Consider the following 24,403-nt stretch of genomic DNA (forward strand, 5'->3'; position numbering starts at 1 on the left):
GAGAGAGATTGCTAGTAGTGTTCCAAGAAGTTGGCTTTTAAATAAGAAATCCAGGAGACTTGGCTGTAAAAAAAACCAAAACAAAAAAACAAAAAAACCCAACCAGAAAAACCTTTTCTTCTCTGATATCCATTTTCTGGATTAAGAGAAGTTGAAGGTAAAAGCCACGCTTTGTCACCGTCCAGAATTGAGCAAAAGCTGGTGCTGAAGGGAGGAGAGGAGGGAGTCGATGAATATAAGCAGAAGCTCATTTTACATCCCAAGAACAACTGCCCTTCCGAGTTCCTGATAAATGACATCGCTCAGTTGCTTTAGCGGGTTGTTTCTGTATCTCTACTCTTGAGCATCTTGATTCATGAAAGAAATTACATAATTACTGGAAATTCTAAAACACATACCTGCCTTTCTTCTTGCTCCGAGCCAAGATATTCTGGCTTTGTAGGTAGATATGAAATGCTGTTCCTGTAAGACACATTTCAGTCTCATTTCAGCCCTTATTTATGCAATTTGTTGTGTGAGAATGGATTCCTGTACCCATAAAAACCATCTTCAATGCTCGTTTTGATCCCAAGATGCCCATCTGTGTACATAGCTTGTTACAAGATTTAGTCCAAAATGCTCTTTATCTCAGATATTTGGCAAAAACAGTATTAGTGAAGGTGTGCACCTCTAGAGATTTATTGGCGCTTGTTAACTGTTAAAACTGTTGTATGGTTTTGCTGTTTGTGAATAATACATTCCTACTGCCAATAAAAATCTTTTTATGTTGCGAGTGGAAATGAAAAATCTCCTTTTATAGATGTGCTTGAATACCAATACTGGTCTTTGCTGCTTGGTAGGTGGCATATCGTGTTTAAAGACCTAGGAATTGGCATCCCATGAATTAATGTCTCCACCAGACAACTGCTTTCCTGGCAATGCAGTTGCACTATAAAAGGCTGAAGTTGTAGTCTGTTACAATTAACTGGTTAATTTGGGGAAGAGTCTGGGTTTTTTTCTTTTTCGCCTTGTAGAGTGCTGCACAAAAGGGATTCCTCTGAGCTGAGTAGGTATGCTCAGGGGTTGTTTACATTTCTTGATATTAGCCTTTAAAATGATAATTAAATATCATTGGCAAAAATAAACCTCAAATCTATTTATATTTCGCGCGACAACTTTCATCAGCTGCCAGGTAACGATGGGGGAATCTGCCTTGTGGAGGAGGGTGGAGGAGGACCTGGCTGTGGTTTGGAAGGCTTTGACAGAAATAGGACACTTCCACAGGTGATTTTTGTTCTGTTCTGCTTTGATACAGTTTAAAAGAAAAATAAAATAATAATTCCAAGGCATGCTTTGCCATCTACACCAGGTCCTTTGAGCTGGCTGAATGAGAGTCGACAGCACCATGTTTTGGTAGAAGATACCTAAGGAAGTATCAAAGTAGTCCAGTAAGGCTGGACTCTGCCGTTCAAGCTCAGTGGGGTTGAAGTTTTCTCCTCTGACAGCATCAGTTTTGAGCTATTCTTTCACCTCTTTGCTGAAAAATCGCCACTCCTATAGCAGAGCTGTTCAGGGACAGCAAGGACTGGCGAGATTTCTTAGCTGATCAGTCCCACTATGCCAATGATTTTATGTAGTAAATACTACCTGGGCAAAACCAAGAAGCAGGGTTGCGTTCCATCATTAAAATTAGAGAAAGTTTTTCACAAAGCAAAACCTTTCAAGTCACTTTCCTCTTTTGTGCTTGCACTTTCTTAACTTTGAAGAACAAGGTGACCAGCAGTCACCTTGGGGAAAGCCCTGAGAAGTTATTTCTTAAATGTGTCATTTCATAATGTGAACTGTCTCCAATTTATGTATTTATGCATATTTCACAGCACGTTCGGGTTACCTTACGCTATTCTTCTAAACATGTAGATCATGACTTACATATATAATGGTTGAGATGTATCACTTTATGTATGTATAACACTGCTGAGGGTCACAAAATCTATACAGGTGTCTTTATCAACATTCTTCAGAGCTGAATGACTTTGTTAACATTTCTTCAAAATCCCTCACGCCGGAACAGTCTAACCATGGAATTACCAAATCCCCTTCACAGAATTTCTCAAGGCATTCTGGTTTAACAAGTTAGGACGTCGTTAGACTTCTGTCTTTTATTCTGTTAACACATTTCTTCTCCTGTTGCAAAAAGAAATCATTTCTTCTTTTGTTATAACAATCTGTCAAGTTCCCAAACAGGGAGTCCTTTCAAGAACACTGTTCCTTTTTTCTGACACTGCTACAGTACGAGCAGCTTTAGGTGGTCAGCAGCTCCAGAAGCAGGAACTTTTAAGAAGGACATCAAATTCTGCAAGAAGTGACATGTCAGACACTGGCAAAACTGTCACACAGGCAGATGTAAGATTGATGTCCACATCCAATTACCTACACGTAAATGTAAGACCATTCGATAAATGAAGGCTTTCCGTGAATTTGCAAAATTGCAGCCCTTCTTTGCAATAAACTGTTGTAGGACTTTAAACATAAGCAAAAAAAATTACTGCATTAAGAATAATGGGAACTCACAAAAATAAGTTTATAGTAAAAAGCGCCAAATGCTGATGGAGCGTTGTTACATGAAGGAAAGCAAAAAATTTCACTTCCTTTGTGAAGTCAGGAAGAAAAAAGGGGAGATGGGAAGAGGATGAAACACCTTCTACTGATTCAAGAGGAGATGATGAGCAGAGCTGTTACTTTTGCTAAACTTTTTATACAACCTCCTAGACAAGCATATTTTTTTTGGTATTTTAACACTTAGACTGCAATATAGGTAAAATATTCATCTCTTTCTTCCCCCAAATGACCCCAGGAAAATATGGTGCTTCCTTCTCTTGGCTTACTAAGGAGAGATTGCTTCAGTGGGTCTTCAAACGTGTCTTTGAACGGGGCTTCTTCTCTGTGGAATTTTTTACCAGACCTGTTTAATCTTTTCAGCAAGGTTATCTTCCAGAAACTGGAATGTATGTAACAGAGTAAGTCCACATTCAGAAGCTGTTACAGCACATTTAGTTCGTGGCCAAAAACTACGTAGTAGAAGTTTTGTGAAGAAGGCAGTATTCTCTTGGGGTTCTGTCCTCTAAAACGTATTTTGCCCTTAAAATCCAATGTGTTTAATAATTTTTATTATTAGTTTAAAGCTGTGGTTTTGAAGAAGGCTGATTTCATTTGATGGAGCACTTGGGCATTTTCTGCTACAGACATGGCTGCAGGCTTGAAGCATGGTATAAATGTTGTCTTCACAGGTGTCCTGGGGCTTCTCACCGAAGGGTGGCTCTGGAGAGAAGGAAAACGAGCAAGCTGCAAGCAGAAGCGGAGGGCGAGAGCGGTCCCGGTGGGACGGAGCATCCCAGCAGTTTATCCACGGACGCAGATCAGGGAATAGTGCCAGCCGAGCAGAGCTTCACGTCGCCCGCCCTACCTGCGTGGACGGATGAGCCCGGCATCGACAATCCGCCTTTTGAGGAGAGCACAGTAGCAGACAGTATGTCATCGCTTATCTTCTCAAGTGTCTTTTATCAGATGTGGAAACATTTGTGGTGTCAGTTCTTGTCTCTTGCCAACCGTGAATGCACGTCTTCGTTTTCTGCTCTTTTCTCTTGTGATTCCTGGAGAAATATTAGTGGGTTTGGGTTACATGCAGGTATACAACGGGGATAAAGGTCACAGGTAAGAAGGAAAGAAATATCTCGGAGTGTGTGCTAGGTGTCGTGGTGCTGTACCATCACGTATCGTATCGTGGTGCAGTAGTTCATGTTAACCTACTGGTAGCGCTGGCCTGGCAGCGAGACGGAAGGAGTGCGTCTTCTGTAAAATTACAAAAGTTGTTTTCTAAGATGAGATTTCTTTTCCCCTCTTCCCCCTTCCTCCCTACCCCGATCAGCAGCCTTCTCACACACGGAGTGCTGTCCTGCTCGAGCGAAAAGGCAGCTGAGTAACTCCTGCATCCATCTGCACCGAACGAGCAGTAATGTCTCTAGCATCTGGGATTTTAGAGAGGAAGCGCTGAGCCTTACCACAGAGGAAGGTGGTCCTGTCCGCTTCCTTCTCCTCTGTATTTGCCATCCTTTAGCATCCCCCTTTTGCCTCTTTAGTTGTCTCCGTGCTTGCTTCAGAAATGGGTTCGTTTTCTTGACCCGGTCGCTCAATGGCAGCTCCTAGTGCAGTTGTGAGACCAGCCGACGAAGAGCCGTGTCCAAGTCGTGCGCTGTGGGGTAACCCCTAAAACACATTTTTGTCGTCATCACCAAATCTGAATACACAGGTGACCCAACTGGAACTGAATTGTATGAAATTTATTACAAAGGACAGGATAAAGGGTTCAGAGTATCCTTTTCCTACCCAAATGACCCCATTTCAGGAAGCATGGATGCTACTAAGTCATTAGAGAGCTGTTTCTAATGAGCTAGACTTGTTCCAACAAGTAGTGGAACTAATCCAATTGCACTTGGTTAGTTTGCTGTTAAACCGTTGTCGTGTGGCCTGTCTACATTGTCCTTTGGTGATTTGCTTTACTGAAAGTGAACGAGGTATAAAGGATATTAATCATCTTTCTTTTTAAAAATAATTGGCAGCAAATCAACAGCCACCTACCTTGCCTGAAGGAGAGATCACTACTATTGAAATTCATCGATCCAATCCTTATATCGAATTAGGAATTAGCATAGTGGGTGGCAATGAAACGCCTTTGATCAACATTGTCATTCAAGAGGTTTATCGAGATGGGATCATTGCCAGAGATGGAAGACTTCTTGCTGGAGACCAAATACTGCAAGTATGGAACCTAATCACGTATTCTGGCTGCTTGCTTTCCATTCACTCCTTGCAGAACTGCCTGTTAAATGAGATGGGAAATTTGCCTTGTCGGACTATGTTGTGTAAATGTTAGCTTTGCAATTATCAGTTGGAAGGCAAATTAATATTCAGAGCAGAGCCTATTGTTCTAGCGCTTTTGGCTATGATGCTTTCTGTTGTTTATCGGACCAGTCCCTGGAATTATTTCTCCTCCTTAGCATCTCTTATCAATGTTTAAAATAAACCCATATTTTTCTGTTTTTAAATGTTGAGGGACTTGGTCTTTATTTCAAATTTATGCATACTTTCCAAAGAAACACGAGGTTATTTCTGGCTAACAAGTTGGCATAATTTGTCCTTTGTAAACAGCAATTTGTGGATTGTAAGGCTGACTTCATCTAAACTGTTATTTTAATCTGGCTTCGCTGCTACCTTCCAATAGCCTAGGCAGTTAACCTGCATTTTTCAGTATGTGTAAAAGAGTCAGTGATATTCTTCACTGGCATGATTTGAAGCAAGGTGCTCTAAATATTTTTCAAAAAAAGTAAAGAAGCAATTAAAATTTAAGTTGTTTATGATCAAGTGTGTATTTTTGTTACGGTTTTAAGTAATTAGCCACAGACAGTGTAAAAAAGATCAAATTCTATTAATTTTGGACTTTTAATTTTATATTAAGGGAAGGCGTTGTTTATAGGACTCTTAAGAATGGCACTGAGTTCTACATAAACAAGACAGTCCTCCCAGCTTTTTTCTATTTTTAATCATTCCACCTGAAACAAATATATTACCATCATTTCAGAATTACTTCAGTAACAGTGTTTGCTTTTGATCTGATAGCCTGAGATCAGTGAGCCTTTTTCATTTCACTTTTTTGAAATCAAGCCAATAGAAGTAGCTTAAATACTGCAGTTACTCTTGGAATGAAAGAAGTTTGCACTTCAGAAAATAAAGTCCCTTTTGAGAAACATGCCTTTTTCCTCTCTTGGAGTCTTAGCATAGCGGCTGGCCAATAAAGCAACCCAAGAGGTTTCTAAAATGTTGCCTTTTTAACAAGCAGTTGCAGACACTGATTGAATGCTGCCTAATTTGTTTCGATACTCAAAGGCTTTCCTTGGTTGCCAGAATAGGGAGCTTGAGCAGATGTTATAGGGGTGTCCATCGGAGTCCTGTCACACCAAGGGAGAGGGACAGGAGGTAAAAGCCAAAGTTTTTGGAAGATACGATATCTTTATTGCTTTGAATTTACCTGTGCGAGTGGAGAGCTGTTGTATTAAAATGACCAGGCTCAGTCTCTGCCGGCTGTGATTAAGCGCAGAGTTAGATGCAGTTCAGCGTGCACGCTTCAGTTGGATATTTCTGAAAATGTCTTCAAAGGCTTTTATGAGCAGTAAAGGACTAAAAGAAAGCCAGAAAGGACTGCAAGGTGAAACTCAGCATTTTCTTGCCCAGTCAAACAAGAAGTATTACCCTTTTAAGATTTGAGGGAACAGCATTTAGTAACAGCTACATAAAAGCGTATGTTGTCTTCAAGGCATAGATAGGTGCCTAACATTTCCAAAGTGCTCTACAAACTGTCCCTTTTTTGTGCTGGACTGTGACTGTAATTCACGTAAAACATGTCCTAATGAGAATCTCTTTCCCCGAGAAATGTTAAGGCTGTTTTATTCTGAAATTGTGAACTGCCTTGTAGAAAGAAGAATTACATTTTATTGCATATATTCCTCTGTGCCCTTTGAATGCTTCCATATTTTATGTATTTACTTCAGCTAGCGACAGCTAAAAATAAAACTAGATTTAATTTAGGGGGTCTGATGGATGAGCCCTAGCGGGTTTTGCTGGTGGCAGGTCTAAATGTTATTTCTCCTAGCTATGCCTCCTTTCTCTCTGCCGAGGTTGCAGCCCGTGTCAGGGCAGCAGCAGACTGGGACATGGCCGTGATTTGGCGTCTGAGCTCATGGTGCTGCTGGGAGCAGTGGCTTTGTACTGGGTGTCAGTCTGGAGGTGGAGGTGGCCGAAACCACCATGGCCAAATCGTTTGGTGTTGACCTCTCGGAGCCCTTCAGCTCAGATGTGTGATGTAAATGTGGCAGCCGTCATACGTAGAATTCTGGGTCCTTTCTCTTCCTATTTTTTTAAGTGATAATATTGCTATTAGATGGTGGGAAGGTGCAAGTTTATATTTTTACTTACTTAGGTTGCAATGGGGAGCATTAAAAGGCTTAGCTAAGGCAGGTCAGTATAGTCCATTTGGTGTTAGTTTCTATCTGCTGGAATCATGGGGCAGGGGTTCCTCCATCAAGGCACAATAGTACACGCTAAGGATGAAGTTTTAGTGTCAACTTTGAACCCCTTCTTACAGAACAAGGTAAATAGAGCTTTTGTGCTGGGTTTTGTGGTGCTCCTGTTACCTGCCGGATCTCACTGCACTGTCAATTTTTATCTTAACTTTATAGTGCAAGAAATGACTGAAGGTGACTGATCTTTGTATCAGTGGGCCACATATTATAGGGAGGGAAAGTTTAATCTGTTTTTCATTTACAACCGAATTTTGAGTGTTACAAGTTATAAGTCTGAAACTCTGATCTAGGTCTTTTCCAGCCTAAAAATAGGCTTGTAGATTGAGCAGGCAAAGTGGGTTTGCAGGAGAGGGTGGAAGGACAAAAGAGGAAGCCTGGTAGGTCCAGATACGTAGGTTGGTCCAAGGCTGGTTTTGCAGTGAGCCCTGAATTTAGTTTGGGAAGGACTTTATTTCCATAACCAACTAAACGCGTGAAAATATAATTCCCTTTTTTTTGGTGATTTGTTGTTTTGCAGGTCAACAGCTTCGACATAAGCAACGTGTCCCACAACCACGCTCGAGCTGTGCTTTCCCAGCCGTGCTCGGTGCTGCACCTCACCGTGCTGAGAGAGAGGAGGTTCGGCAGCCGCACGCACAACCACGCCGACGGCACCGGCTCCCTGCGGGAAGACAGCTTCCAAGTGACGCTCCATAAACGCGACTCCAGCGAGCAGCTTGGCATTAAACTTGTACGCAGAACGGATGAGCCAGGAGTTTTTATTCTTGACCTTTTGGAAGGGGGGTTGGCTGCTCAAGACGGCAGGCTCTGCAGCAACGACCGTGTACTTGCAATTAATGGACATGACTTGAAGCATGGGACACCTGAGCTTGCTGCTCAGGTTATACAGGTAATTTCCATTCCCTACCTGAGTCCTTAGCTCAGCTTTGTTTCTTGGGCAAAGTCTTGGGTAGAGTCTGTCCCGGACAGAACAGCTTGTGTAACACCTAAAAGCCTGCAGCGATGCAATTTGCTGTGATTTATGTTCTGGAAATCATAGTGCAAAACAGGGTCTGCTTTGGCACCTAGCAGATGAGCTTCACCTCTCTCAGAAGTGAAAAGTGCGTTAGTCTTCCCTGGCATACAGCCTGAAGGTTAGAAAACTGCTCATGTGAGCAAGGAGAGTACCGCGTAGCTATCACTTAGCAGCAAAAAAAAAGAGGATTATTATTATTATTATATTTATGCACGTACTGTAGTTTTAATCTCTCAGTAAGCTCTATAAAAGTGGGCTTTGTTTTGTGTTGATTTGCTTATGCATGGAATTGGGGTTAAAACAGGAAAGTGACTTTTTTCAGACTTCGTAGAGGCAACAGGTAGCTGCTGGGAAGGGAAAAAATAGGTCTTCCATGAGTCCCATGCAGTAAAACTCATTTTCCGAGCGTTCAAGAAAGAGCTATTCGCAATGCCTGGCTCTGCTCTGGACACAAATATTACCCAAAGCTTGATGCAGTGTGACATACGACCCTTCCCTGTTCCTACAGGAAAACCTTTACTCTGTGCCTTTCTCCCGGTCTGTAAGGAAACAGCTGCAGCACATTGCTGCTTCCTGCTGATGGGATGTTGATGAAAATTGCTTTGGTTTTAGGAAAGTTGGAATAGACCAGTAGTAGGTTCTTGCAGTCTAGTGCAGTCATCTTTGCTTAACCCAGCACCACGCAGAGAACTCCGATAAAAAGGAGTAGTAAATATTTGTTTCAGGAATCATTTCAAGAGCTTCCCTTGCAGTTAAAGGAAAATAACAACGAGCATGGGAATTGTAATTCCAGTTTCCCAGGTTTTGGATACAGTGAAGTGGTCAGAATTTTACAATTTTACCTCTATCTATTGAGGTGTGGTTTTGCAGCAGTTGATGTTTTATTTAACATCTGGTAACGGAGTCTCCTGATACTCCCCAAACTCCAGAATTTGATGGTCTGCTCATATGTAACATCTTTCTTGGAAGTCTCTTTGGGAAGCACCAGCAGTGTTCAGATCTGCAGACCCTAGAGCCATCACATGGGCATTTCTTCTTTTTTATTGCTACACGTTGCAGAAGTTCACAGAGGCTGCAAATGGAATTGGGTGATTTTTAGTGTTTGAAGCTTCATAACACAAAGTGAGAAACGGTCCTTTCGGCAAAGGATTTCCACCAGATGTAAATGTAATATCAGAAGCAAAGGAGGAGTGTTAATAACCCCTCCGTTCTGGGGGGAATTACAGCAAGAAGCAAGTAAGGGACAGTGCAGTCCAGACAGTTTGTGGCACCCCCAGGAACTGGAAAACAAGTTCTGCTCTTGTCTTGCTTCATATTTCATCATACATTTTTTCCTCCCTCTCTGCTAATAATATCCTAACAACTTTGTTCCTGTGTTTTATATATTCAACAGGCTAGTGGGGAGAGAGTGAATTTGATCATCTCTAGACCCCTGAAGTCACAGACAGTCAGTATTATCCGAGACACCGGGACTCACAACAGCAACCCCCACCAACACCAGTCCCAGCAGCTGTTTCACAGCAGACCTAACTCACATAAGGTTGGTGTTTCTCCTTCCAAGAGGTATAAATACCATTTTACTCATGTGATGGTCTAAGTGTGGGGGAGGGCAAGACTGGAAGAAAGGGTTATACCTTCTTTTTTACCTACTTAAAAAAAAAAATAATGGTGCCGACTTCCAAGACTTCCAAGTACTCAAGTCCTGCATCATGTCTGGAGTGGGAACAAAAGATATGCAACAGCTTTTCAGTATTTTCCTGGATTTGCTGACTGCAATAAAAGAGGCAAGTTCTCTGATCTCATACAGCTGTAGTTGTTAGACCTTGTCTAAGACACATGTGACTCATGTGTTACTGCTGCGTAGGAGAGCTGTCTTTCAAGCACGTTATTTTTTTGTTGCCGCTGTGCTGGCTGCAACCAGCAAGGACAGGAGATGTGGTGCACACCATCCAGCATATAAAGAGCATGTTGGAAGGATGTGTCATCTCCTCCGTGAGCCAGCGGCGCTGGCTGCAAGACTGCTGAGTTCTGCAGCGTCAAGCAGGGAGGGAAAGGCAGAATGAAGAGACTTTCATGAAGCTAGTGTCAAATTACCTGGAAGACCTGCAGAAATAAAGCCTTTGCTTGAGATGTTCTTGTAGTTAGAAAAATATGACTTCTCACTGTGGAGAAGTTGATTTTGTGAAATAATTGTCATGCCGACCGTGTCAACCGAGCCACCTTGCCTCCTGTCCACTCTGTTGGCATCGCTGTTTAACGTCATACTTCTGTTGGGAGGATTTACATGTGTTGATAGTATTTTCTTTTAAAAGTTTGGGTAATTTCAGAAAAGAACAAGTGAGGCTTTAGGAAGCTTGTTTGCCTCCTGAGGGACAAAGGTGAGGTTCCTGAATACAGTTAGTGACTGTTAGTACTTGCCACAGTTTTAGGCCCTATCAACACAATGATAATTAGAGCTTGAACCCACTTTCCATCTCCTAGCATGGGTTGTGTTCATATCACAGTTCCAAAGTTGATCCACTGGCTGAGCTGATTTCTCTTACATATCAATGCCATCCCTGGGCTCTTTCAGAGTGGGAAGCCCCACGTAACCACGAGTGGACATTGCCCGTGTTTCATACCATTTATCTTTGCCTCTCTCTCATTAACCTGCAGTTGGCTTAGAAGTCTTGTGGCTTAAAAAATGTTTATATAATTGCATGGCACCAGCCAGTTAGTCCTAAAGCCTGAAGACTTAAGAAGGAGCTGTCTTTATAAACTATGGTATGTATACATATAGCTACATAAGTTATTAAGATGTATATGCGAGGAACAGAGTCAGTCAGAGGGAGCATATGGCATTGGAAGTCGAAGAAAGCAGTGTAGCCATTTCCAAGAGAAGGCAGGGGAATAAATAAGTATTTGTAGTTGGAAGAATCTCCCAGGCTATTTCTTCTGTTATTTTGGATTCCTTGCAAATATTCTGTTGATTTAAGATGCTACTACAGGCGTATGTGCTATGGTTTGAATGTGTCACTAAATATCCTGAAGAGATAGGGCTTCAGCAAATAAAATATGCTTTGATTCAGGTTTAGATCCTTTTGATGGGGCAAAACTAACTACAGGCTAAACTTTGTAATTCAGGTGTTAGAAAATGAAATACAGGATCTCTTCTTGCTTCAAGTTTGGGTCTTTGTTGTAATCATTAGGGAGTCTGCACAAGGCACCCGTTACCAGCACGTCGCATTGATTGGCCTTAGTTACTTGGTGCTCAGGGAGATTCTACATACTAGCTGGGAAAGAAAACATGATGTAGAAGGGCTTTAAATGGTCTTTCTTTGTCATCATGAAAACACACGTGTTTTCATTTCTTAGGAGCATCTTTATAGTTCTGGGCCATATTCTCCTGACAAATGAGCTAATGCTGATGTTCACCAAGACAGCAAAAGATTTGTTTCTGGTTTGTGTCCACTCTTTTGACCATATGGTTTTGTAGTGCAGTCCTAAAATTTAGCCTATTCCAGTGTAGGATGATAAGAACAACTGGGGTGAGATTTTCAACATGGGCTTTCATAAACTTTCTGTCTGTCTGTGTTTAAGTATCTACATGAGTGGGTTTTTTTGGGTTGGGTTGGGTTGTGTGGGGTTTTTTTTCCTGACCTGGAGGAAATCCAGCTGAAGCTGATTTGCACTACTAAGTCCTTTTAAGCCATTCTGTTAAAGTGCCAAAGTATACCTTTGGGGTGTATTTAGTTGTGTTTTGTTGGTGTTTTTTTTTTAAGTTTTAACAATGTTATTTATCCTTGTCAAACAGGATCTCTCCCAATGTGTTACATGCCAAGAAAAGCACATTACTGTGAAAAAAGAGCCACATGAATCTCTGGGAATGACAGTGGCAGGAGGCAGAGGCAGCAAAAGTGGCGAACTGCCCATCTTCGTGACAAGTGTACAGCCTCACGGGTGTCTGGCAAGAGACGGCAGGATTAAACGAGGTGGGGCTTGGCTTTCCTGGTGGCACGGGTGGCCTTTGATTGCTGTTTGACGATGTGCTGGTTTTGGCTGGGACAGAGTTAATTTTCTTCGCAGTAGCTAGTCCGGGGCTGTGTTTTGGATTTGTGCTGGAAACAGTGTTGATGACAGAGGGATGTTGTGGTTCCTGCTGAGCAGGGCTCACACAGAGCCAAGGGCTTTGCTGCTTCTCACCCCGTCAGCGAGCAGGCTGGGGGGGCACAAGAAATTGGGAGGGGACACAGCCAGGACAGCTGACCCCAACTGACCCAAGGGATATTCCAGACCATACGACATCATGCTCAGTATATGAAACTGGAGGAAGAAGGAGGAAGGGGGATGTTGGGAGTGATGGCGTTTGTCTTCCCCAGTCCCCGTTAGGCGTGATGGAGCCCTGCTGTCCTGGAGATGGCTGAACTCCTGCCCATGGGAAGTGGGGAACGGAGTCCTTGTTTTGCTTTTCTTGCGTGCGCAGCTTTTGCCTTCCCTATTAAACCGTCTCTATCTCAACTCACGAATTTTCTCACTTTTACTCTCCTGATTCTCTCCCCCATCCCACTGTGGGGGAGCGAGCGAGCGAGCGAGCGAGCGGCTGCGTGGGGCTTGGTTGCCAGCTGGGGTTAAACCACGACAGTCGAGTACGTGCTCTGGAGTCAGGTGGTGTCAAAAGTCTTTTCACAGATGTAGGGAAGCGCTGGTGGATACTTTCCTTCGTGTTTCAATAATGGAAATAGAGTATTTGGTATCACACTTCCACCTTTTTGAGGAAAGGGATGTTTAGAGAGCGATAGCAGGGGAAGCGGATAAGACCAGGGAATGTCTGGCTAAATTCTTTAAAGCTGACGGTAATCCCCTGAGCTGAGGCTCTGGTGTGACGCTTTGCCCTGTAGGGCACGCATCCTGTTTTTGCGTTTGGTTTGGTGGGCTGGGCCCCGTCTCTCCCTCCGAGGAATCTCTGCTCCTCAGTATAATCTCCAAACAGCAGGGGTTCTCCGATGACAGGCCACAGCTCACCCCTGCTAATTTTACCCCCAAAGCAACGTCATTGCTGACCCTGGTTCCTGAATGCTTTCTTACCCTTCGGGACGGCTTGGGTTTGCCAGTCTTCAGGGGTGCCACAGCACCCACCCGTGTTCCTCAGCTTTGCAGAAGGGAACCGGGAGGTGGAGGTTAGCCCCGGTGTAGGTGAAGGCAGTCCTGCCTGATCGATAGCTAAGCATTTGATGATTAAAACATGTTGTGCCGTATGTGCGAAACAAAGGCTGCCTATGGGATCTCTGCGATTCAGAGTTCGCAGAATTACGGATTGTTTTAGGAAAGAAATTCAGGAAAAACAACTTCACAGATTGCAAATTTAAAAAGAACAGTGTGGGAGCATCCTTATAGGCTTCTGAGAGAGGGAGATTTACACCCACATGCCAACGGGTACGCTTTCTTTTTCTGTACTACTGTGAAAAACACACTTGATGGAAGAATCACAATTGCTTTTTCATTGTGTACCATTAAAGTAGGCACAGCAGCAACAAAAGTGATTTCAAGTTAAGCTGCACCTCAACTTCAGGTTTCTCTGGGAGGAAAAAGCTTTTAAAAAATGAGTCTCATTCCAAATGTGACCCAGGTGTTCACACTTTTGCTTTGGTTCTTCTGGTTTTCAGCAGTAAGTGAGACATTGTGTGGAAGAGGAGATTGTCACTGCTTGGACAGTAAATAACATTATTGTTTTCACCTTGAGGCTTTTAAAAAATATTCTGACATAAAATAACATAAAAATCATGGCAATTTTTTTTAGTGGCTTTGACTCTTTCCAGATTATCTATGTAGACATGCTCGCCCTTTCTTCTAATGGACCGGGTTTCGTAGCAACCTTTCCAGTAGTTTTTAATTGCATTTTGTTCTCCCAAGTAACAAGTTAGAAAAAGCAGATGACCTAAAACACTCTGTGGAGACTCACTTATCTACAAGAGTTGGTTATTTTTTGGTGCCTGTATTGTTCCTTCCATCATCCTTCCCTCCCTTTTAAAGTTAGAGTGGACCTATGATCCACCCCTGGAAACAATTATGTAGTGGCATCAGCAATAGCAGTTGCGGATGAGATGATGAGGTGCTTAGGTAATTTCTATCTCAAATTTTCAGGGCGATATACCATAGAAGCCGCAGCATTTGATGTGTTATGCGGAAATAAATGATACTGATCCAGCTTAATAGTTCAATACGTTAATGTTTCAAACTGACGGTATAAGGCTTCAGAGCTATTCACGTTCCCAGGCTGTTAGTTCAGACTGTCTCAGCTCCAAAAAATACAGTATTAAATGAAACCCTGGCGTGGGAGGTGCTGTCGGTAGAAAGGACTCTGACGGACTGATGTGTTCTCACTTGCGCCTTCGTACAGGTGATGTGCTGCTGAACATCAACGGCATCGATTTGACTAACCTAAGTCACAGCGAGGCCGTGGCCATGCTGAAAGCAAGTGCTGCCTCTTCGGTAGTTGCCCTGAAAGCCCTGGAAGTCCAGATTGTAGAAGAACAGCCCCAGGCTAACGAAGAGCAATTGAGTACCATCAGTGAAAATGAATACGACGCCAGCTGGTCACCATCGTGGGTGATGTGGCTGGGACTTCCAAGGTATGGAATTAATTGATAAAGTAATTAGTTACCTGTTTTAAGCTAAGTCCGAGAGAGAGAGAAAAGCAGAGACCTTATTAGTTGCAGCACATCTGCCCTTATTTCTGCCTGCCTGACCATCTCGGCTATATTCGGTCGGCAGTGTGCTTACACAGCGGACTGCGAACGGGAGCAATGTCTCCTTAGGAAACTGGAAGATGAATAGACTTGGTTTCTCTCTTCACAAACCGTAGTAATCACCCATGTGGATTCTTCTCATTGAACACAAGTCATCTTTTCTATCGTTTAACCTTATCGTATCTTTCTGAATATCTAAAACCAGAGAGATTATTAATAAAAACACAAAGTATATACCCACATGTCTCTTTGCTAATCTGCTACCTAAATTTACGAGGCCAAATACATAAGTTTAGAATATTGAACCAGACTTGCCATTCTGACTGACTCTTGACATGGGTCTCTTGCACAGGGAGGAGCCTGTAGTTACAAATCCCCCTGTGGTTTTTTTCAAGAACCCACTACCATCTCTGCCAAACACAAAAACCCTTCACGATTTGCAGCGAGTTCCCTCCTCTTGACTAATCTGCAGTCTGCTAGACATCATTGTGTTTCATTTTTACTCTTCCATTTTTCACTCTCTTGTGGCTACAGCTGTAAGCTCATTCCCGCGTTGCTCACTATCAAGAAGAGCTCCCGCCACAGCAAATAGTGTTGTTAACTTCAGTCAGGGCACGCAGGTTAATTCCTCTCCCTCTGATAGAGTTACCAGGCTCAGGTCTGTAGTTTAAGCATAAAACAACAACAAGAACCAGGCGTACCGGTAGCAGAATTGCAGCTGAAGATAACAGAAACATGTATTGGCCCTCCAAAGATTTCACGCTTCTTCTGAGTTTTACTGTCAATTAATTTCTCTTCTATTCAAGTATTAATGAGTTACCTAATTTCAACAAACAGCTCTCAGTTTTGGTAAATGTACTTCCTTTCCATGCTTCAGCAGTGGTTTATTGCTTAGATACTACAGCTGCCCATGCGTGGCTCCTAAAGTTATGCTGTGTGTTGTGCTGCTATTCATTAAAGGAGTGTTGTACCTCAGTAAAGAACTTGGCATCTTTTTTACCCAAAAGTTCATTTCTGTGGTGTTGGGTTTTTTTAATTACAGTCATTGCCAACTTCATTGGCAACAGTTAATTTTCAATGGGGGAGGTAACATACACCAGTACAGTTAGTGAAGCATGATCTGAATTATTTACGATCTGTGTAATAAAATGGTTAATCGTTTACATTTTCATTACTGGTGATGCATCAGTTCAGAGATAGTGAAGATGATGCATGGATTTTTAGACCTTTACTTAAAGACTGGGGCTGGAAGAAAAAGGCACTGCATTTTTGACTTGCAAACTAAACGCATCAGGTATCCATTTTCCACCCACGTTCTTGCCACCTGTGAAATCCCTAAAATGCCATGCTATTACTGTCAGTTTACAGAGTTAACTGCGTTTAAGTAATTATTCTAGCACTGCGTTATTTCTTTCATGACACTTTTCTGTCTCAAGATTGTGGGGTTTTTTGGTAATGGGTTTGAATATTGCAAAATTACTCTGGGAACAGAAGTCTAATCAACATCCCTCCCCGTCTCTTCCACGCTTAGCACAGTGGTAATGAGGAGGCAGCAGGTGTTGTTCGTACAATAAAAATATCTATATGTGGTATACATGGCTTTTTCTCTCGCTGTCCTGTGCTTCCATTCCACAGCTGCCTACATAGCTGCCATGACGTAGTACTGCGGCGGAGCAATTTAGGGAGCTGGGGTTTCAGCATCGTCGGTGGCTACGAGGAGAACCACACGAACCAGCCTTTCTTCATTAAAACGATTGTTCTTGGAACTCCTGCGTACTTCGATGGAAGATTAAAGTAAGCTAAAATAATACTACTAATAATCAACACTTTTAAATAATTAGGTGCTGGCGCAACTAACCGCTTAAGGAAATATACTGTAGCGTCTTGCGCTGGGGGGATCGCGCAGCCCGGTAGTGCTTTGCCTCCCAGTGAGTGTGATGCTGGGAAGCACGGGGTGTTTCTGCTGGGGAAGGGGTGTCTGTCAGAGGTGATGCTTGTGCTGGCACCGCTGCCATCTCCCGTCTTCCTCCCCAGCTGCAGTGCTCATGTCACCTGCTGTCTCCGTCTGCCTGTTGAACGCTTCTTTAGGCCAAGAGACATTGCAAAATGTTTACGTGCAGATCTGGCTAGTTCGTAACATTTTTGTCTTCCTAGAGGACAGCTGAAAAATTAGAACTTATTTCTGTAAAGTGGGGAAAACTGCTTTATCCTTTCATATAGCCTTCTGAAGCCACTGGTGGAAACTCTGGTACTGAAGATGGGTGCTGCTGCTTTAATGGAAAAGCAAGAAAGTAGATGAAAAAGTCAGCACCTCCAAAAAGATCATGTCCCCATGTCAGTGCCCCGAGAGTCATTAGTTGGCAGGAAAAACACTGATAAATGAGGCAAGTTCAGGGGCCCCCAAGATGGGGAGAGCTGGAACATTTGCCCTACAAGGAGAGGCTGGGGGAGCTGGGCTCGCTCAGCCTGGAGCAGAGATATCTTCGGGGTCACCGAACAGCCCCTTCGAGTTACTTGCAGAGCAAGAGGAAGGGGGGAAACGGGCACAAGTTGAACAAAAGGGTGGGACTGGTTATAAGGAGAAAGTGTTGACCCATGGGGACGGTCAGGCAGCGGCACAGGTTGCCCAGTCTCTGTCCTTGGAGGTTTCTGGATAAATCCCTGAGCAACCGGGTCGGATCTCACAGCTGACCTTGCTTTGAGCGGGAGGTGGGACTAGGGACCTCCTGAGGACCCCTCTGACCTTAAAGATTAATATGATTCTACTTGCGTGTTATGTTTAGATGCAACCCTGAGGTCTAAGAGGCGTATATGCATCTTAGCCTTGTGTGGGATTAGTTCAGAACTTACAGTTCCTATTAAAGGTTCTCTTGTTCATAAACTGATCTTTTGTGAAGGTGGAAGTAAAGAATATGCAACTTGAAGTTTTATAGCATCATTTGTACATGTAGATTTACTTACAAAGTAACTTAAGAAAAAATGTGCTTATGCCTAGAGCCTTGCCAGTAATTGATTTTTCAGTTCAATGACTAAATAAATAAATGAAAAAATAGCTTGGCTGAACACAAAATTAGATATTTTTTTTTTTTTTTTTTTTGGCCAACTGTTGGGATTAAATGAAAGATTTCAGTTCAACCCAAAGTAAATAACTTCAGATTGGGAAATTAATAACTAGAAGTCTTCACACAAGTGGAAATTCAAGCATCATTCCTAAGAAGAAGGGAAAGGTGGTTGTGGTCACACTTACCCCTTGTAAGGAATGGAAAACATGCTCTTGTGTGATATTGTGTTGTAGTACCCTCGGTTCAAATATACTGTCTCACTGAAAATATGGACTTAAAAACGGGCCATCGACAAGAGAGAGCTCCTTAGAACCTGCACCATGAGTTACCCTGGGGCAGGGCTTTTTGAAGCTGTTCTGTTGGGTTTGTTAAGTTATCTAAATGTTTTGTTCAGCTAGAGAGGAAGGAAGAAAGCAACTTCACAGTTCAATAGTTAAGATGGTTTTCTGCCGACATTCATTGTCTGGTGTGATTTTATAGAAGGTGAAATGACTTCAGCAGAAAGGCTGGGTGAGTGAGACCCCGCTCGGTGAACTGGAGCGTCGTGGTTTGGGTGGTGGGGTACCTTGGTTCAGGCAGGGAAGTGCTTTTGAACGCGCATTTGACTGCTGTGGCTCCAGTAGTTGGGGGGATCAGTTTTAGGAAAAGTCCTGTTTGATCTCCCGAGTCACGTCTGACTGCTTTGGGGGCTGCCAAACACACACTCAAGTTGCAGAGAAGAGATGCCTGGAGACGGAGCACGCTTGATGTAGGCAGAACTGAGGTGCTTTTTTGAAGTTTCTCTTGAGCTTGTAAAAAATGAAACTTAACACTTTGAGGTCAATTTTCTCAAGGCCGGCAAACGGCGCCCTCCCAAATTTCTGTTGCCTGCTTCAAAACACAGAGATGCTACAGCTTCTCAGTTGAACCATCTGCTGAGGGAGATTTCAAGCCAAATGGTTACATTTGACAAAATCGTAAGCCGTTGAAAACAAGGTTCGCGGTTGGAATGCGGTTGGTAACCATAAGTATCTTTACTTACACCTCCTACGGTAAAGGCGTGTTTGGTGTAAATGTGTTATAATCCACACAAACAAACAGAAATGCTTCTGTCATGCACATGCTATCTCATTATCTTCTCTTGACTCCATTAGATGTTTCTAGCTCTCTTTTCACGTTTCCCAACAGGTCAGCTCTTAATGCAGAACTATCTTTGTATTAGAATTGAAATCTAGTGATTTGGGAATTTCCCAGATGAGTTCTAGTAGTAAAACAGACTTAAAATTGAACCCCTTTGGTTTTTTTAGCTACACTTCCAACCTGATGCAAACCTGTCACCCCAGCAATGAAGTGCTCTTTGTTGGTGTGTACTAGTTACTGCAGAACAGTTGTCATCGTTTGCTTTTTTTCTTCTTGTGTTTTTTAGGTGTGGTGATATGATTGTTGCTGTAAACGGACTGTCCACGGTTGGAATGAGCCATTCTGCACTCGTTCCCATGCTGAAGGAGCAGAGGAACAAAGTAACTTTAACCGTGATTTGCTGGCCTGGAAGCCTCATATAGATTTGCGAATCACTTCGGTTCAAGCAGCGTCTTTTTCTAGATAGCTGGCACAAAAATCTCCTCTATCTTTTTTTTCCCCTATTGATACAGCTGGTTATAAGCAGGGCCAAAACTGCTGTATTTTCTGTTTTTTACAGGCCTCTCAGACTTACTCTATATATCTTTCCATCCTGAAATAGCCATTTCTGTTTGCTATATCCATTGCTGACGCAAATGCAAATATACACGAGCTCACAGAGAAACTCCCTCTCTGATATGGCTGTCATTGAGCTTTCCCCGTCAGGCTTGTAGAGTCAGCAGAAGAACTTAGTGGTTCTTTGGGTTTCTCTGCACATTCCTCAAGTTAGGTGTGATATATAAACATAATAGCCATGTGCCCATCCTCCCCGGTGAAGAGAACGTGTGTCAGTACAGCAATGACACATCTGTCTGCTGCTATGAATCAAAATCCGTTTCCAAAGGTACGTCTCTTCATTTCGTAAGCCTTTCCATTTTTGATTCAGTATTTCGGACTAATTCAAGTAATCCATCTTATTCATCAGAAATTACTTGGTCCCCCAGATTTTTCTTGCAGGGCATCAGTGTTCATAGAAAAGGAGGACAAAAGCCTGATATTACTGGAATTTTTATAAAGTGCAATAATTGGACTCTTTGTTAGGAAACTTTAATATATTACAGAGTTTGTATCCTATAAAGACAAGTAATATGGAAGTAATTACTGTTGCAACGCTGGCAAGAATACACATGCCCGAGGTCGCCTTTGAGTGAATGGCTTGCAGTATTAGACTTTACTTTACAAATGAATGTTTTGCTATGTCAGAGAATTTTGATGAACATTTTTACAACGATCATTTTTACCGTTTCTATTGTAGTTGTCAGCTCTCTTTATTCACGTGTGGCAACAATACTTTGACTTGTACTTTCTAAATGAGAGAATTATTTCCAGGAAAAAAGCAAGCTATTAAGAAACCATATGTTAGGGTTTACAGGTGAGCAGGCTAGAAGGAAGGCTCTTTGAATTCAAGTCCAACTACAAAGTAAGCTGCAAAGTTCACTCTGATTCTGTCATCTCCTGACAAATGTGCAAATGCCTTGATATCAAATGCTGAAACGATCTCTCTTGCATTTCAGGATATCATTTTTTTTTCTCCTTTAGAGAGCACCTGTTATTAAGTTGTCAGTAAGAGTAATACTGTTTATCTTGGATTGTATTTAGTATTTTCACAAACCAACCTGTAACTTCTAGACTTTGCCTTTCCATGGTATTTGCAGGCTAAGCACCCATTAGTTTAAGAAAAGAGGGGTGGAGCGCAGAAAGAAATGTGCTGACCTGGAGCTAACCCTGTGTGTTGTCAGTGTTCTGCATATTTGAAAAAGCTTCATTTGTAAACCAGGTTCCCAACCTGAACTGATTTTATGAATGACCTCTGTATTGTATTAATAATTACCAGAGAATGTATTTGAGAATCACAGCATATTTCAATTGTGAAGCATGAACTTTATTTTCAAACTTAGCCGGTATAATATCGGGGCATATTATCGCATGTCATTAATTCCAGTAGCTTTGTTTTCAAAAGAAATAAAGTTACTCTTTTGCAAAAAAATTGTAAACATCTCACATGAATGAAGTGGTTTTATTCCTCTCTGTAACGTATGCTATCGGTTTAATTTCATAATATTCAAATACAAAAGAATGTCCTCTACAGTATATTACTGTACTGAGAATCTTTGTTTCTGAAGCAAACACCAAACTTATTTGATACTCTAACTGATTTGAGAACAAGTTTCCTTCCATCCTCAGAAGCTGTTTAACTGTATGCTTTGCTCTTAATGCAGATTTTTCTGTAAAGTACATCTCAGTGTAGACTTTAGGGAAGATTTTGACCTACATACTAGATTTAACGGGTTTTATTTTTAAAATTACACTTTTCATTCAAAACCCTGCAAAAAATCACATTTTTAGATTTTTTTTTTTCTTTTATATGTATATGTAACAAAAGCATGGGTTAGCTTAAACTGTGCAGTTTTGTTTCTGTGTGCTGTAGCTTTTGATCAGAATGTCTAGCGATAAAACCTTTCTGAATTAATTCCTTTCCTGAATCATTTTTCCCCCATCTCTTGTAGCTGCATAGTTGGGTTTGGTTTTCTGTGCCTTCTGGTTTAAATTATTTCAAGATTTTTTTTTTTCCAGACATTGCTATCTAATTGTATGGTATTAATGAAGGATGAATGAAAATAAAAGTTCATTCTACTCATTGTAATAACTCAAAGTATTGTCTCACTCTTTGCAAAAGATATGGGTAGCTCAATGCAGACTCAGTTTAAAGATATTTTTTTCTGCTGTGATTTATCATAAATTACAGTTAGTGAATGTACCAAAAGAGTCTGAGGGCATGCACATCCCACCGGGGGAACATACCAGCTGTTTAACCCAAAATTCCAGCACTGAGAAGTGTTTCTAAAGCGGAGGTAAGATCTGTGTCTTGTAGTACTTTGCTGCAAGCAGCATTTCCTCTCTCCCCTTGATGCCAGCTGGTACCGATCAGCTGGAGGATGTTTTCACAGCATAGATTTGATGCAAGGAGACAGCCTTGCTGGAAACATCGGTTTTACAGCTGAAACTTGAGCCTCCTGGTCATCAATTCCCATCTCCTGCAGGCAAGTATGCTCTGTCTTTAGACGTCTGCGAAGCTGGAATGAGTCTAAAAGCAATTTCTTAATGATTTGCAGTAAAGTTGCCCAGAACCTGGTTTCTTATTTCTTGCAGTTGTTAGTGGGTTACGACTGTCGTGGTTTAACCCCAGCCGGCAACTAAGCCCCACGCAGCCGCTCGCTCGCTCGCTCGCTCCCCCACAGTGGGATGGGGGAGAGAATCAGGAGGGTAAAAGTGAGAAAATTCGTGAGTTGAGATAGAGACGGTTTAATAGGGAAGGCAAAAGCTGCGCACGCAAGAAAAGCAAAACAAGGACTCCGTTCCCCACTTCCCATGGGCAGGAGTTCAGCCATCTCCAGGACAGCAGGGCTCCATCACGCCTAACGGGGACTGGGGAAGACAAACGCCATCACTCCCAACATCCCCCCCTTCCTCCTTCTTCCTCCAGTTTCATATACTGTGCATGACATCCTATGGTCTGGAATATCCCCTGGGCCAGTTGGGGTCAGCTGTCCCGGCTGTGTCCCCTCCCAATTTCTTGTGCCCCCCCCAGCCTGCTCGCTGGCGGGGTGAGAAGCAGCAAAGCCCTTGGCTCTGTGTGAGCCCTGCTCAGCAATAACCACAACATCCCTCTGTCATCAACACTGTTTCCAGCACAAATCCAAAACACAGCCCCGGACTAGCTACTGCGAAGAAATGTAACTCTGTCCCAGCCGAAACCAGCACAGATGAGTTCCTTTAAAGCCAAACCAAGCCTATGTACAGAAATGCAGAAGAAACCACGTCTGCCAGTAGGTTATTGGCTCTTGTGTTTCTTGTGAGGTAAGAGCCAGACCGTGAGAGTTTTGGTTTACAGACAGATGAATGAATTCATTGCTGCAGCTGAAGGTGCACAGAGCTATTATGTGAGGTGGTGGACCTAGTCGTGAACACCTTCCCCAAACAACCCGGGGGATCTCACCGAAGAATGTAAAAGAGTTTATTCTGCTTCTCAGCACGCCAATGAAGCAAAATCTGAAGATATTTGCTGCTCTAAACTTCCTATTTAGAGTCAGGAACAACTGAGAGGAAAATTCAACATCAGAAAAGAATTAAGAATTCATTTATTTGCAGATTCCCTAATAGATCTGGGACCGGTATAATGAAAATCTAAGCCTGGTTCTCAGATGTAGTGTGACCCAGATAATATCAGAAGCAAGGCAAGTTCCTTTTAGTTAAGAAACTTGACCGTTTACTTCTGAGGCGATTTTAATGGATCATAAAAATTTGTTAACAAACTAAGGTAGGAGATCCTGATGAGTTAAAAGAATGAGTATGCCAGGCAGGGCAGCAATGATGGCAAACACAGGGTTAAGGCCACGCGTGTCTGATGCCACATGGCCCAAGAAGATGTTTTAACACTGAGGAAGGTCAGTGAACACCCTCATCCCAGTTGTCTCAGGCAAGCTTACTTACCTAAAAAAGTGGATTTCCCCTGACACATAGGAAAAGGAGAAAATGATTGGCAGTGAAACTCATCACACCTGACAAATGTATCCAGCTAGTGAAGAACAATTCTTAGATTACTTGTTGCCCAGAGGTTGGAGAAGGCTTTAGACTTTATGCTTCTGGGACAATTCAGATAATATTATAAGGGTAAGAAAGCTTAATTCCGGCTAAACGTTGATATTGTCCTTCTGTTGCCATATCACGTGGATGGGTCCCCTGAGTATTAGCGGTGCGATACGGATGCAGTGCCCACGTCAATGATGCACTGCAATCATAGATGGTGACGAGCTCCCTTCCGTAGAGCGATGCAGAAAACTTCAGACAAGTCAGAAATCAGAGAGGCCTGAGAGTCCGGTCAAAGGTGCGCAGCCCGCTCAGCATCAGCCGTGGCATTCCCCGTGCCTGAAGCTGTTTTCGAAGGAGAAGGGAACGCGTTTGGGTTTGGGGGTTGTTTTTATTGTCAAACTATGCTGGTGAAGGCTGGCTGGAGGAATCTGCGGGTTGCAAGCACAGCCAAGCAGAAACAGCACGCTCCTCCGCAGGGAAACCCAAGTTTGTTTTGCCGAAGGAAGAACCGCTCCCATCGATGCAACTGCGAGGGTTCATGTAAACACGTAACAGAAGCGTTCTCTAACTCCGGTCTCGGAGTTAGGCTCGCCTAACTCTACGGACCCATCGCATACCCGATAACCTCTGCTGCGTAGGGGGTTCATCTAGAAGCTCCGTTTTGCTCCAAAGCATAGTGTGTGGTGGTGCAAAACCAGCACTATTTCAGCAGCTGTGGTTGCTCTTACACAGCTCTTCTGC

The 24,403-nt window shown here is 42.7% G+C and overlaps 1 protein-coding gene across 4 annotated transcripts in view; it reads left to right on the forward strand.

Moving 5' to 3' along the window:
• The window catches only part of LNX2 (ligand of numb-protein X 2), a 63,860-nt gene extending 42,697 nt beyond the window's left edge, over positions 1-21,163 (forward strand). For 2 of the 4 annotated variants that reach the window (XM_049823221.1, XM_049823220.1), the window contains 9 exons: positions 3,267-3,505; positions 3,905-4,048; positions 4,596-4,795; positions 7,630-8,001; positions 9,521-9,667; positions 11,921-12,098; positions 14,504-14,735; positions 16,488-16,646; positions 19,320-21,163. In XM_049823221.1, the coding sequence (XP_049679178.1) occupies positions 3,267-3,505; positions 3,905-4,048; positions 4,596-4,795; positions 7,630-8,001; positions 9,521-9,667; positions 11,921-12,098; positions 14,504-14,735; positions 16,488-16,646; positions 19,320-19,455 (1,807 nt within the window). In that variant the 3' untranslated portion in view covers positions 19,456-21,163. The remainder of the gene's footprint in view (positions 1-3,266; positions 3,506-3,904; positions 4,049-4,595; positions 4,796-7,629; positions 8,002-9,520; positions 9,668-11,920; positions 12,099-14,503; positions 14,736-16,487; positions 16,647-19,319) is intronic. The other 2 variants (XM_049823222.1, XM_049823223.1) reach the window with 2 other exon arrangements.
• Positions 21,164-24,403: the final 3,240 nt, after the last annotated feature.

The sequence above is a fragment of the Accipiter gentilis genome, chromosome 19 (assembly GCF_929443795.1).
Source record: "Accipiter gentilis chromosome 19, bAccGen1.1, whole genome shotgun sequence".
In the NCBI taxonomy this organism is placed as follows: domain Eukaryota; kingdom Metazoa; phylum Chordata; class Aves; order Accipitriformes; family Accipitridae; genus Astur; species Astur gentilis.